At 44.7% G+C, this 12,300-nt stretch overlaps 1 protein-coding gene across 4 annotated transcripts in view; it reads right to left on the bottom strand.

Annotated features, from left to right (window-relative positions):
* The window catches only part of PLEKHG4 (pleckstrin homology and RhoGEF domain containing G4), a 90,019-nt gene that overhangs the window by 46,404 nt on the left and 31,315 nt on the right, over positions 1-12,300 (bottom strand). For all 4 annotated transcript variants that reach the window (XM_061445456.1, XM_061445457.1, XM_061445458.1 and 1 more), the window contains 4 exons: positions 8,947-9,070; positions 7,765-7,858; positions 2,703-2,789; positions 774-890 (listed from right to left, as the gene is read on the bottom strand). In XM_061445456.1, coding sequence (XP_061301440.1) covers positions 774-890; positions 2,703-2,789; positions 7,765-7,858; positions 8,947-9,070 — 422 coding nt within the window. The remainder of the gene's footprint in view (positions 1-773; positions 891-2,702; positions 2,790-7,764; positions 7,859-8,946; positions 9,071-12,300) is intronic.

Genomic DNA, 12,300 nt, shown 5'->3' with positions numbered 1-12,300 from the left:
TGTCTTCCACTCTACTACCTTGCTCCTAAGACTCGCTGACTAGAATCTGCATGGGGAAGCTTTTGTTTCCTCACCTCACACAGCTGGCTCTCAAAGAGGAATGAAATGCTCCCCCCGGGTGAGCCTTCTCTGTATTTTTAGTTTAGATGCTTTCTAAAGAGGTCTTGATGACAACTTTGGTAAATAAGTCAGTTACATCTAAAGGAGGAAGAAGACGCTCCTAGAAGTCTGAACTGATTATGAGGAGCTTCCAAGTTTCACTCCTGCAAGGACTGCAGCTTTCACTCAGGAGCTCTTAGATTGGTCTGGGAACTTGCTCCAAACCCAATTAAGAGGTAACTATTTTTATTAAGCTCAAGTTCTTGATTTTTAGTTCAATGGCAAAATGATACTACCACCTTCTCCTGAGATTAGCTTAAAAAGTGTCTGTCCTTAAACTTCCAAGCATGACTGAAGAGAACTGCTACTGCATATCACACAAAACTGGATTCTGTTTCAGATTTGACCCTATTTTGAAGGGAAGGAAGAATCAATGCAGTTCAAGAAGGTGAGTTAAAAACTAAAACTTTAGCTCCTACAGTCGTAACAGCAGGCCACAGTTGTTATGATGACAGTATTAGTGTTCTTTTGGCAGATTCATTTGCATAGTTAGCTGTTACAGAAGCCATTGTCTTTTAATGCCTCTATGTTCAGCTGTTGACAGGACCCTCTTACTTCGAGTCCCTTACCATACCATTTCTTCTCTCACAAGGAATACCAGACAGCCCACTCACCATGCGGAAGATTAACCAGTCCCGGTGGCAATAAGGAAAGGTCCCATCCAGCTCTAGAGGCAGCTGTGAGCTGTCTATGTGCTTATGAAGGGATTTCATGGAGGTGAGAAGTTCAAACTGCACAGGAATAGAAGAAAAAAAAGCACATATTCCATTAGGATGTGAGTATTGAAGGAGGAGGTGAAGGGTAACAAAAGCCAGCATCCTTTACCTATCTTGCACAGGAACAAGGCACACAGCACATATCACTACAATATGAAAGAAAAAAATTAAGAGATCTATTCAATCCTAGAGAAGCTTGCTGTACACCTTAGTGGGTGAACCTCAAGAGAATGCAGGCCACAACGTGCCGTTTCACCAAGCAGAACAGCTGGGATGGAAGTCTGGCAGTAGCCAGCCTTTTCCAGAGCTCGTACCTCCTAGTAGAAGCAGAGCAACTCTCCCGTGTTCCCGTTGTGCTGCAATTTGCATTTGTTTGGATAGCTGAGAGGTTAAATCCAGCCACCAGCTTCCCCATGTCACTTCCTGGAAAAACAGTCTAACAGCACAGTCTTTGCCCTACCCTTGACTCTTCACTCTTCACAGCAGCTATTTGCTCCTAGTGTTTCCCAGATCTTGATACAGATAACTCACCTTCTGCAAGTCTGTAGTACCTCAGAGCAGTATTATACTCACCAGAGAGACAGACAAGTGCTCCTGAGGGTACATGGAAGCCATCCCATACACAGAAACTCAGGTACAGACAGTAAACACCACCTCCCCACCCCATTGTGAAGTTTTCCACCTCCTTAAAAAATAGCAATGATGTTTCCAATTCCTCCTGCGTGCCTGTGTCTTTATTACCCTTTGCTCTGCTCCCTCTTACACTCTTTGGAGTCCTTCAATATGTTTAATGTCTTCTGTAGCTCTTCCTGCATGCATATGCCTTCAGCCTCCTTTCTGACTTCAGATGCTTCCACATGGGGGCAATGAGGAAATGGACTCATTAGGTGTTCTTCAGCCTTTTGGGGCAGCACACCACACACAGAGCAAACCTGATAATAGTCACAATGTTTTCATCCACAAGAGCCAAAAGGGAGGCCCTGGCCTGCTCTGAAGTCTACAGGGTTTCAGCAGGCACAGAATTTCAGTCAACTTTTGTGGCTTGTAAGAGTGCGAGAGCAGAGAAAGATGTTAAGACACAGTCTGATGTTCATTTCTCTCAGAGTGTGTTTCTGCCACAGAGTGGCAGAGCACCTAATATAGCTATGGAATATCAAGGCAGATTTACTTCTAGTGAGGGTTTTCTGGAATGCTGGGATGATTTTCCCTCCTGTATAGTCTTATAGCCCTGCACAGACACCTCCTGTTAGTCTTCCCGGATATTTCAGCTGCAAAGGGGACCTCACAGTCATCTCCTCTTTGCCCTCTTGCAGCAGACAGCCACTGCAGCAGCAGCAGCTGTAAGGAAAGAAAATATGAGATATGCAAAAATCCAGGAAAGCAACAAGTTCCTTCAAAGGATGGAGTTGAGGATTTAGCCTAACAGGATCTCTTCCTTACCAAGCATTTCCCCCCTCCTTAACAGGAGAATGTGAAAAGCATCTCTATCCTTGTTAATTGGGCAGGGCTCCTTGGTACAGCTTTCTATGTGCCCAAAAAACTCCCTGTGTCCTAAGGGCCCCAGCAGATTGACATAATTATCATACAAATGTCACTGATGGATTCTGCAGTAAACAGGGCATGGCAGATCTGCTCAGTTCACATAAACTTTACAACCCTATAAATACCACACCCCTAAGAGATCACGGCCATAAAACAGAGAGAACAACTGTAGAGATTTCATGTAAGGATAAACACACATCAGAGGACAGAGAAGCTGCTGGTTGGAGAGCTAAATAAAGGGCAGCAAGAGCTCCCCAGCAACCTCTGGAAGAGTGGCTCCATTACCTGTCCTGCTGGTGGTTTCTCCATCCGAAAAGTCAGGTCTCTCTCAACCAGAAGCAATACTCCATGAATACAATTAGGATCTATTTCCTGCAACAGAACAGAGCACAAAGCCATTACCGATCTGCCTGGGATGCCCAGGAGGATGTACCACACCAGGTTTATACAAGAGATTGCAATTTATCCTTCAGAGGTATTTATACCCTCCAGAGGAGGTATATATCCTCCAAAAGCCTGGAGGGCAGTCACCAGTTATAGGAACGGCCATTCTGAAGAGCATCAAGGCCATATCCTTAAAGTAGTTTCCTTCACATCAACTAGTCCTCCAGCATTTAAGGAAGCGAAGAGAGTTCAGGTTTGGGCTACACTAAAAAAATAAAATAAAATTAAAAAATACAAAACTCTGCAGGGACAAGGAAAAAAAACACATATTCAATGTCCAAGTTTTTTCTTGATAACTTTCCTGGTTACTTTTCCTAACCAAAAGGAAGTTACTGTTTTTTTTTCCCCATAGTGCCAAAACATCTCTTGTCTTTACTTACTGCCAACACACAATCAAGGACTTGCAACCTGTTGCTACTGTTAAACCAACAGAAAGTCCAAACACAAGGGATGTCTGGCAGCTGTGGCTCAAACTCCATGATCCAGGAGCAGCTCTCCAACTATAGAAGTACTCTACAGGGAACTGAGAAACAGGCACAGAGTGTGACAGCAGGAAGAGGGAAACACAGCAGGAAGGCCAGACCATGGAGACAGGCCCACTACCTACATAATGACCAGGATAGCAAGGAGAACAGCCATTTAAGTTGTCATGCCACATGGTTAAATAAGAGCTATCCTATCTAGATGTGGCCTAAGATTGTCTTTGACTTTGCAAAGATCTCAGGAACTGCCAAGCAACAAATCTATTCCAGTACTGTTTGGCCGTGACAGCAAGGGATACCTGTTAAATAAATGGCTCTGGCAGTGCTTAGGGTTAAAGATCTGACATGAGCAGCAGAGCCAGTGTACGGAGGCAAGTGGACCAGAAGAGACTGAGCCACCTAACCTGTCACTGGGCCCAGTACACAGATCAAGACACAGTGCCAACACAAAGAGATCCAGTACTGCAAGTCAAAGCAGCAGCAGAGATTCCAGAGCAGAGGAAAAAGACCTTTCTCTCATCGAGTCCTAAAGAAGGATCTTTTTGAAAGGCAGGAAAAAAATCCCAACTGAAACACCTTCCAAAACTGTGAGAGGTTTCCAAGTCTTCTCAAATCCCTTTCTCCGAAGCAGATTATTCCCACTTTCACTGTTACTTGAACACTGGTTAAAAGGCCAAAAAGAATTTATTGCATAATTAGGCTGCATTAGGTAAATACTGAAGCTCATCTGAACAGAGGATGGAGAAGCATTACAACTTTACCAGCAGCTCTGAATGTGCCTGCTACAAGATGCTGAAGGATGAAGACTAGGCACACTCTTTGAAGACAGTCCATGGTACTAAATAAATTTCTTCTTTCACAATCCCTCTTCCACTCCAACAGTCATGAGAATTGCAATCTGACTCAGGGATAAAGGTAGTGATGGTGTAACATGAGGTTACAGCAGCCAAAACACTCACTCGCTTGTTTGTTACTCCTGAAAATAGAAACTGGAAAACCATTTCCAAAGAAATCTGTCAGGGGAGAAGTTCAGGGTTTTCCAATCTAAGAGGAGGTAGTATTTCCAAAGAAATCAAGCATTTTTCAACATATATTTTTCTTTAAACAGCAGAAGAGAAGTCACTCTCATCCAGGACTGATGGAGTAATCCAAAATGACTAAAGCAGATTACAGGAGTGCCTCAGGAGAAAGGCAGAGCTGGTAACAGCAGGATGCTACTTGAGGAAGCCTTCTTGCAGCTTTCTGCAGAACTCTTACTGCCTTCACTAACAAAAACAGCTATCTGGAAGCAAAAAGACAGAGTCCTACATATGTGAGTGAACTCCTTACGTCCCAAAACAGGCACAGTGTGGATAGCATAGAACAGAAGGGCTCAACAGGAGCTCAGAAAGCACCACAGTAAATATCTATCCTTTTAGTATTATTCTTTAAAAAGAGAATTAAATACTTTCTTCTGTCCTTCTCAGACTTAAATTTCAAACATTCTTCTGGCTCCCTGACCAAAATGGAAGCCCACGACCAGACTTATAACACTGGCACAGTTTGAAGCACAAGCTGCCAGGAACACCTGTGTAGGTTGGCAGTCCCTAAATACCATGTTCAGTCTCAAAGTGACCACTTCTGATGGAGTGGTAGGAGGTCCCTGGTCTCTAATATCAGACCAAGGTCCTCTGTACTTCTGCAGTAACAGGGCATGCAAATAGTCCTCTTGAACAGAAAGGTTTGCATAGAGCTTTTCTGTTTACACCTGCTAGTTGTCTTCATACACCTTCTTCCCTTCCCGATCCAACACAGAGATGCAGCAGATCATAGGATCAAGTGTTTGCCCTGATTTGCAGACTTCAAAAGAATCTCACTCCAATAAGACTCAGGCAGAGGAAAATCCCACATATACCTGTTCACTGAAGGCCAGTGCACACATTCCACTGTCCACACCCTGCCTGCTCACAGACCAGCATATCAGCTCAGCACTACCAAGTAGCAAGGCACCTCTGAGTAGATTCCCCCAGCACAAAGCTTACTGGTGAACAACCAACCTGTGAACAAACACCACAGCATCCTTTACTTCTTCAGAAATCCTTGTTTTGAAGCATCATTAGGCAGCTTCCCACAGAAAAAAGCCTCATCTATACTTGCAGCATGTATGCACTGTGCATTTCCCTTCACCTCTGTGCAGAACTGCCAGAGTTCCTCCTGCTCCTTCATGAGTTAGCTCTGCTGTGGCACCATATTCTGCCCCAGCTCCTGGTGCTGCCCAGGAAAGAAAGGTTTCCCAACCACTCATATTCTAAAAAGGAAGGGGGAAGAAAGCTTGCAGAACACAACTGCCCCCACCCTTAAGATGGAGAGGATAAGAAGCTCTCGCCAGTTTACTAGGTGGCTCTAGGCAGAGCAACTAACAGTATCCCAGTGCTGTAGGGAAAATTACCTGTAAGCACCAGAAGCTGTACATTAGCACTGAAGTCCATTCATGCATTTATTCAGGAAAGATAGAGAAGTGGAAGAAGTATTTCCTCAGACTGACAGATCTCAACCTAGAAGCCTGTGGAAGCAGTCTTCCCTCCTCGGGGAGGTTCTCTAGGGTTAACATATTAGAACACTGCAGCAGGAAGAGAGTCTGCATTAGGACATCCGATCTGTGCTCACCCAGTGTGGAGGCAAGAGGAAAACCAGCCTTCAAAACTGAACAAGCAACACCGGGTCTCAACATTTAACAGATTACACTCACATTAGCATAGTAGGTCTCACAAAAGCCATATAAATAAAATCCTGTTAAAGTAGAGAGAACAGCAGAGAAATGTGCTCCAGAGACAGTCTGCCAGAGATAAGAGACACTGCGAGATGTGTCAGGAATTTCAGAAAGGACCCCAAGGAGATGATCTGTTCTGCGAACCTTAAAGGAGGAACACACAGACTGTGCTTCTGCAAACCTCATTGTGCTCCAGAAAGTTTAGTTTGCCTCACTGCAGTTAAAGTCAGATTTCTGTACTTCTCTATATCCTTGTTTCAGAGCCAGTGAAAGTAGGATCACAGAGGTAAGTGCTAAAGGATCTCAGAGGAGCCAAGGGATTATTCCTGTGCCATAACCGGATGATGAGCTAGCTGAACAGGTCTCATTCAGAGTCTGCAGAAGAGTCATGGTAATGATCAGAAAACCACAAGCAGAGCCATCAGCCCATCAGTCACTGTTACCTGGGGCACATGCTCAGCTTCAACAGTCTATCTTGCAGCACATTAATCCCTGTTAACTAACTGCTGCACCACCCTGATAATAAGGTGCACAGAGCCAAATAGACATCACAGCAGGATATTACAGAGGCACTGCAAAAAGCTTCCCCCTACCTTCTTTCAGAGGGTAGGAAACTTAAGGTTAGAATGGCTTTATTCCTGTCATGCTTGTATGAGACTGGGGACAGCCTCTACATTTTGCTGATTTCCAAATCATCCCATTACCGTGACCATGAATGTTACATGGGCAAGAAAATCCTTAAAAGCTTTAGCAAGCCCATTGGCATGTGAGCACAGCACAGAAGAGAAGGTACTTGCTTGTTCCCTCTGCAGAACTGAGCAGGGCACCGGATTACTCTTTCATCACAGAGAAGGAGCACACTGATAGAGCTCACAGCTCCACCCAGCCCAGGAAGCAGGAAGACAGACTTCTGACTCAGTTCCAACTCTCAGATGTGGCACTGAAGCATACAAACCACAGAGACACCAGCTTCATTAAAACATTGCCCCATTCCAGTTTTCAGAATTGGAGTCCTAAGAGACCTAAGCTCTGATTTAAAAGGAACACCTGCTTAAACAAGATTAGTCATAGCTGCATCCCAGCATCTCCTTGGCTTCCTGGCAGCAGTAGATAAAAGGTACTTGGGAGTGGGGAAAACACAGCCCACTTGCTTTCCAAGTAACTGATATGAAAGCTTTTGACCTGAAGCAATACAGAGTTACAGCACGTCCAATTCCCATCATTCACTGACAGCCACATCAACCGCTGTATGAGCTCTGCCACCTGGGAAGACAAGCAGTGTCTTTCCCTTCCCTCTGCAGCAGGCAGATGCTTCTCTTCCCTGTATATTTCACACAGCCCCGCAGTGCAGAGGACAACATCTCCAAGGATGATACCTCTTGACAGTGTTTAGAGTTGGGTATGGGGTGTTCTCAGCACAGAGGTAGAAGCAAATCTGGAGGGATGTGAAGGGGTGTTCTCCTTTAACTCAGACTTGCTTAGGTTTTTTGCTTTGTCTGCAGTCTGGCAAGTCCAGATCATCGTCCTAAGACAGGGCTGGCTGAATAACTCCACCTCCCAAAGTTAACTGAAAGCCAGGTAGCAGATGGAAACATAAGCAACAAACGGAGATGTAACATCCAAGCAAGACAGCAAGCCAACTAGTGTTTCTTTGCCCAGGCTCAATGCTCACCTGCAGTGTGCTGAATGCCTTGAAGAGAGCAGGAACCGGTGAACAGCGACGAGCATCCACAAGAACAGTCAGACCCAATGCCTGACATTCTGGTCTGCAAAGACAGAAAGAGGTCACTTTTGTCACCAGTGACAGTCAACAAGACTATGAAAACAGAACCTGTAATCATGACAGGGTAAAGAAAACCCAGTACACTGCAGCTCTGTAAGAACAGGGAACTAACTGGCCACCTTCTCCTAACCAAAATACATATACATACAAAAACCACCTCCTGGATTGCTCTGTTTTTACCTTCACTATTTCCACCTCAACTTCCCAGTTCCTAGGATACATCTCACTGATGGCAGAGGTGCTGATGCCCGCTCTGGGAAATCCACACAGGAAACCCAGTCCTTCCTAATTGTATTCAGGGACAAGCTTGGCCTTAACTACACTGCTTCACAAGAAAAGCCATTCTGCATCAGCCCCAAAGATCTTGCCCAGTATCAGATTTGAAAGGAGAAGCATAAGAAACAAAGCATGAGTAGCAGAAGGTTTCTTGTAGGTTAAGCCTGCTCCTTTTATCCACAGTTTGTTTGTTAACAGAACAAACAATCACTAACAGAGAGTTAAGCTTTACCTCTTAATAGTTTAATCATCTAAAAATGAAACAAAGTCTTAGTAGAGCCTGAGATGAGCTGGAGGGAGTAATGAGGCTGTCTGTCATACTGAATGGAAGAGTAACTGCAGCAAACTCCAGCCTGCAGACTCCAATGAATTGTCAGCCAGACATCAATGCAGATTTTCTCAACCCTTGCAGATCCTCCCTCCCTCTCAGCTTGAAGGGCTGGTCCTAAAATATCATGTCACGACACTATCATGGAGCTGCTGCATGACTGCCCTGTCATAGCTTCCAAATCCCATTTTCTGAGCTAATGAAGGATAACAAGAATGGCTTGGATTCATAGCAATGCATGAAAACATTCAGTACATACCTAATTCTACCACAGCATGTGCACAAGGCAGATATAGAATTGCCAGCATGTTTACTGAACACAAGCCAGTTCACCCTAGCAGTGGATCCCCATCTATACAGTTTTGGGACAGTCTGCACCACGTTCCTAGGCCAATAAAGTCAACCTGGTCCACCCTCTGCCTCAGCTTCCACCCCCAAAAGCCTGTCAGCCCAAAAGTGTCACAAACCTTGGGATGCTATGCAAATACAGAAGAAGGCGCACAAGCTCAGTGGTATTGCAGTGGGGGTTTAACCAGACTGTGTTCCTTGTTGTTATTATGGTCACTGCACGTCCTGATTTATCTCTGGTACCTGTAAAAAGAAGAGGGGGAAACAAAACGTCACACAAGGAAGTAAACAGAGTCTGATTCTAGTTGTGTATGCCCCATATTCCCCTACTACCACCGCACCACGTTCCTGGAAATGGACTAATCAAGTCCACAGAACTTGATATAGTGTATGCCACAGATTGTGGTAGGCTATATACACCCTTCCAAAGCATCCAAATGCTGTCTGAGTAAAGTAGCTGAGCTCTGTTTGTCTTTCTCTCACAGTAGTGCTGCATTTGTAGTGCTCTCTTCTACACAGACAGATGTTCTTCACAAAATATGGCTGAATTTGGATAATGATAACCCAACCATGTGAGAAAAGCAAGAATCTCAAGCTCCATGTAAATAATCTCATCTTTTAACACCCTAACTTATGTTACAGTAGTCACACTGCTGTCAGATGAGAGAATGCAGGCAGGTTTGCAGAACAACATGTGCTACCTAATGAGACTGGGCATCCACATGGAACCAGACATTTCCTCCTGAGAGCAAAGCCCTGGAGGACCAAGAGCCCAGTGCTCTCAACCATGGCTGCAAAGCATGCAGACCAGAAGGGCACCAGACAGCCAAGTCAGCGCCAGGCTGTCATTACTGTCAGCTTGCTCAGTGCCTAGGAATAGATAAGGCACAGCACGGGCAACACAGCTGAGCAGTGATACACTGAGGAAAGAGAAACCCCTCTGCTTCAGTCAGCCAGAAGAGTTCTCTGCTCCTACCTTCCAAAAGCCCAAAGACATCACAGGAACCAAGTCTGCTCTAGGAGCTCCCAAAACTGAGCGATAGTCTGGCTTTAGGCTTCAGCCACAACATGCACCAAGAACTCTGAAGGAAAGGAAGAGAACTGAAGAACCAGGGAGGTAACCAATTTGGCTAACAGTAGGGACTACACCTCTCCTGTGTGAAAAGTAATTCACAAAAACAGGAGCCAGTTCCTGCCATACAAATTGTATGGAGGGGTTAGGGGTGGGAAATTCCAGCCACAAGACAGAACCAGAGGCTTAGAGAGAGTACTGTCGTTCTATCTCTTCTGAACTTCATTGCTACCACAGGTCATACAGTTCTGGATCACCTCTCTCCCCATCCCAGGGACAAGCATGCAAGTGGACAGGTAAAACATATATAGACAGACAGCCCCAAGCACAGAAAACTGCCATGGTGTGACCTCAATCTGTCACTAAGACATGACTTGAGTAAGAGCCACTGACACAGATGGGCATCATTCAGGAGCAGGACTTTCTTGCTCCCAGGGACCAGACCTGTGGCACAGGCTCCCTCCTGCTAACAGCAGGGACAAAATCTTCCATTGTCTGTGTGGCTCAGGAGGAGGCTTATTACTCCTGCACTGCTGTATTCTGGACACTGTGTAATCAAAGAGCTAGACAGAAATTAGAAAAAGCTTACTAATATACCTTGTTTCTAAGGGGATCATCAGAAAATAAAAGCAAAGCACTGGTTACTGGGAAAATGGCGCAATAACCCAGGTCAGTAAAATGAAGCAACATCTTCTGTCCATCAGGGTGGCTGGGCATTGCCAGAACTAGAGTAAACCTTGAACCTCCTTATAGGAGCCTGGGAATTGCCTGGCCAGGGCAAAAAAGCAACCACTAGGGCTAGGCTCCCAAGAGTGGCATAACCAGATGATCGAAGAGCAGCATACAGAATTGAAACTCCTGGAAGGAAGATTTATTCCCAACCCCATAAGCTACTAGATAATTAATTAGCTCTTATTCACTATACCTTATAGAAGTTATCCCTTCTAATGTAATTAATGTATCATTATTAAGGTCTAACAGAAAGCATTTAACCAAGTGGTGAGGGCATTCCCTCAGGACTTACCTACTGAAACCCAAGGAGACACACGAGATCAAAGATGTCACTCAAATCTAATACTGCTTCTACAGAAAACATGATTCCTCCCTTAGAAGTGATGTCAAACCCAAACCTTGTGTCTTAAATGCACCTCAAGGATACGTATCTTCATCCCATACTCAGACGCATTTGCCATGTTTAAGAGCTATACATTTCTGGTAGGACTCTATGACAAAGGAAACAACTAGAACATTGGCTCACAGTCAGGCTTCTTCAACAGCACAGACTATGAGCTTCTCTGACAGACCCCTCTCAAACCCTGTGATTTTTTGGCTGTTGTACACAGTATGAGAACATCCAACCTGCTCAGCAGACCAGAAGATTAGAAATCCTCCTTTCCAGTTGTAACAATTTACCTCCCAAGGCAAAGTTACATGTTTGAGTGTACCACAGCTTTGCCCTGCAGTTGGTTTCTCATTCACTTTTTTCTGGAAGACTGGACAAATCTTATTTCCCTTCCTCCTTCCCTGCACAGAGGTGTTTTCACCTCATTCTCAATCATCTTACGAAACGTCTGCAAGTGTTCAAGGGCAGGCTGGACAGGGCTTGGAACAACCTGGTCGAGTTGAAGGTGTCCCTGTCTGTAGCAGGGGGCTGGAACTGAATGAGCTTTAAGGTCCTTTCCAACCCAAACCATTCTAGGATTTTAAGATAAACAACTTCCCAATCTCTTGCCATAAGACATCCAATTCAATTACACAATGGCTGTCACCCTTCCTTGCCCCACCTCCAAAATTCATCACTTCCTTTTATAACAGAGGCAGCAGAACACCCCAAACTACTTCAGGGGCATCATCCGAAGTACACACAGGTAAAAAGCACTTTCTTAGTCTGGCTAGTCATCCCCTCTCCTTTACACACCCTAGGTCAAAGCTGGTCTTGCAGCTACAGTACTGAGCAGGACATCATACAATCAGGTACAGGTTGGAAGGGAGCTCCCATATCACATGTAAACACTGAATAATGTTTGACCTAAAAATGATCTCAGCAATACAATTCTGGGAAGTCCTCTTTTGATAGCTAGTTTTGTCATCTGATACTCAGCTTTGCTATCATTCATCCCACATGTTGCTTCAGCCACACCTCACTGGGATATGCCAACACTATGTGTCATGAAATCAAATGTTTTCCAAAAATCTATTATATCTAGGCAGCTACATTTAATCAAACAAACTTCTAATTACCAAGAATAAAACTGGTTTTACAAGAGCACTGTCAAATGGCATCTTCCATCCTTTAAGTATCTCCCAAGTGAATCAAGGTCCTACTGTTTCGACCAGGTCTGATGTCAGGTCCACCAGCCTATCATTAGCTGCACCTTCACTCTTCTCTTTGAACTACTCG

The sequence above is a fragment of the Pezoporus flaviventris genome, unplaced genomic scaffold (genome assembly GCF_033815535.1).
Source record: "Pezoporus flaviventris isolate CSIRO_AGI_PZ_B2104156 unplaced genomic scaffold, CSIRO_AGI_Pfla_v1 ptg000004l, whole genome shotgun sequence".
In the NCBI taxonomy this organism is placed as follows: Eukaryota; Metazoa; Chordata; class Aves; order Psittaciformes; family Psittacidae; genus Pezoporus; species Pezoporus flaviventris.
The sequence above is the reverse complement of the archived record's forward strand: the minus strand, read 5'-3'. Positions and strand labels throughout refer to the sequence as shown.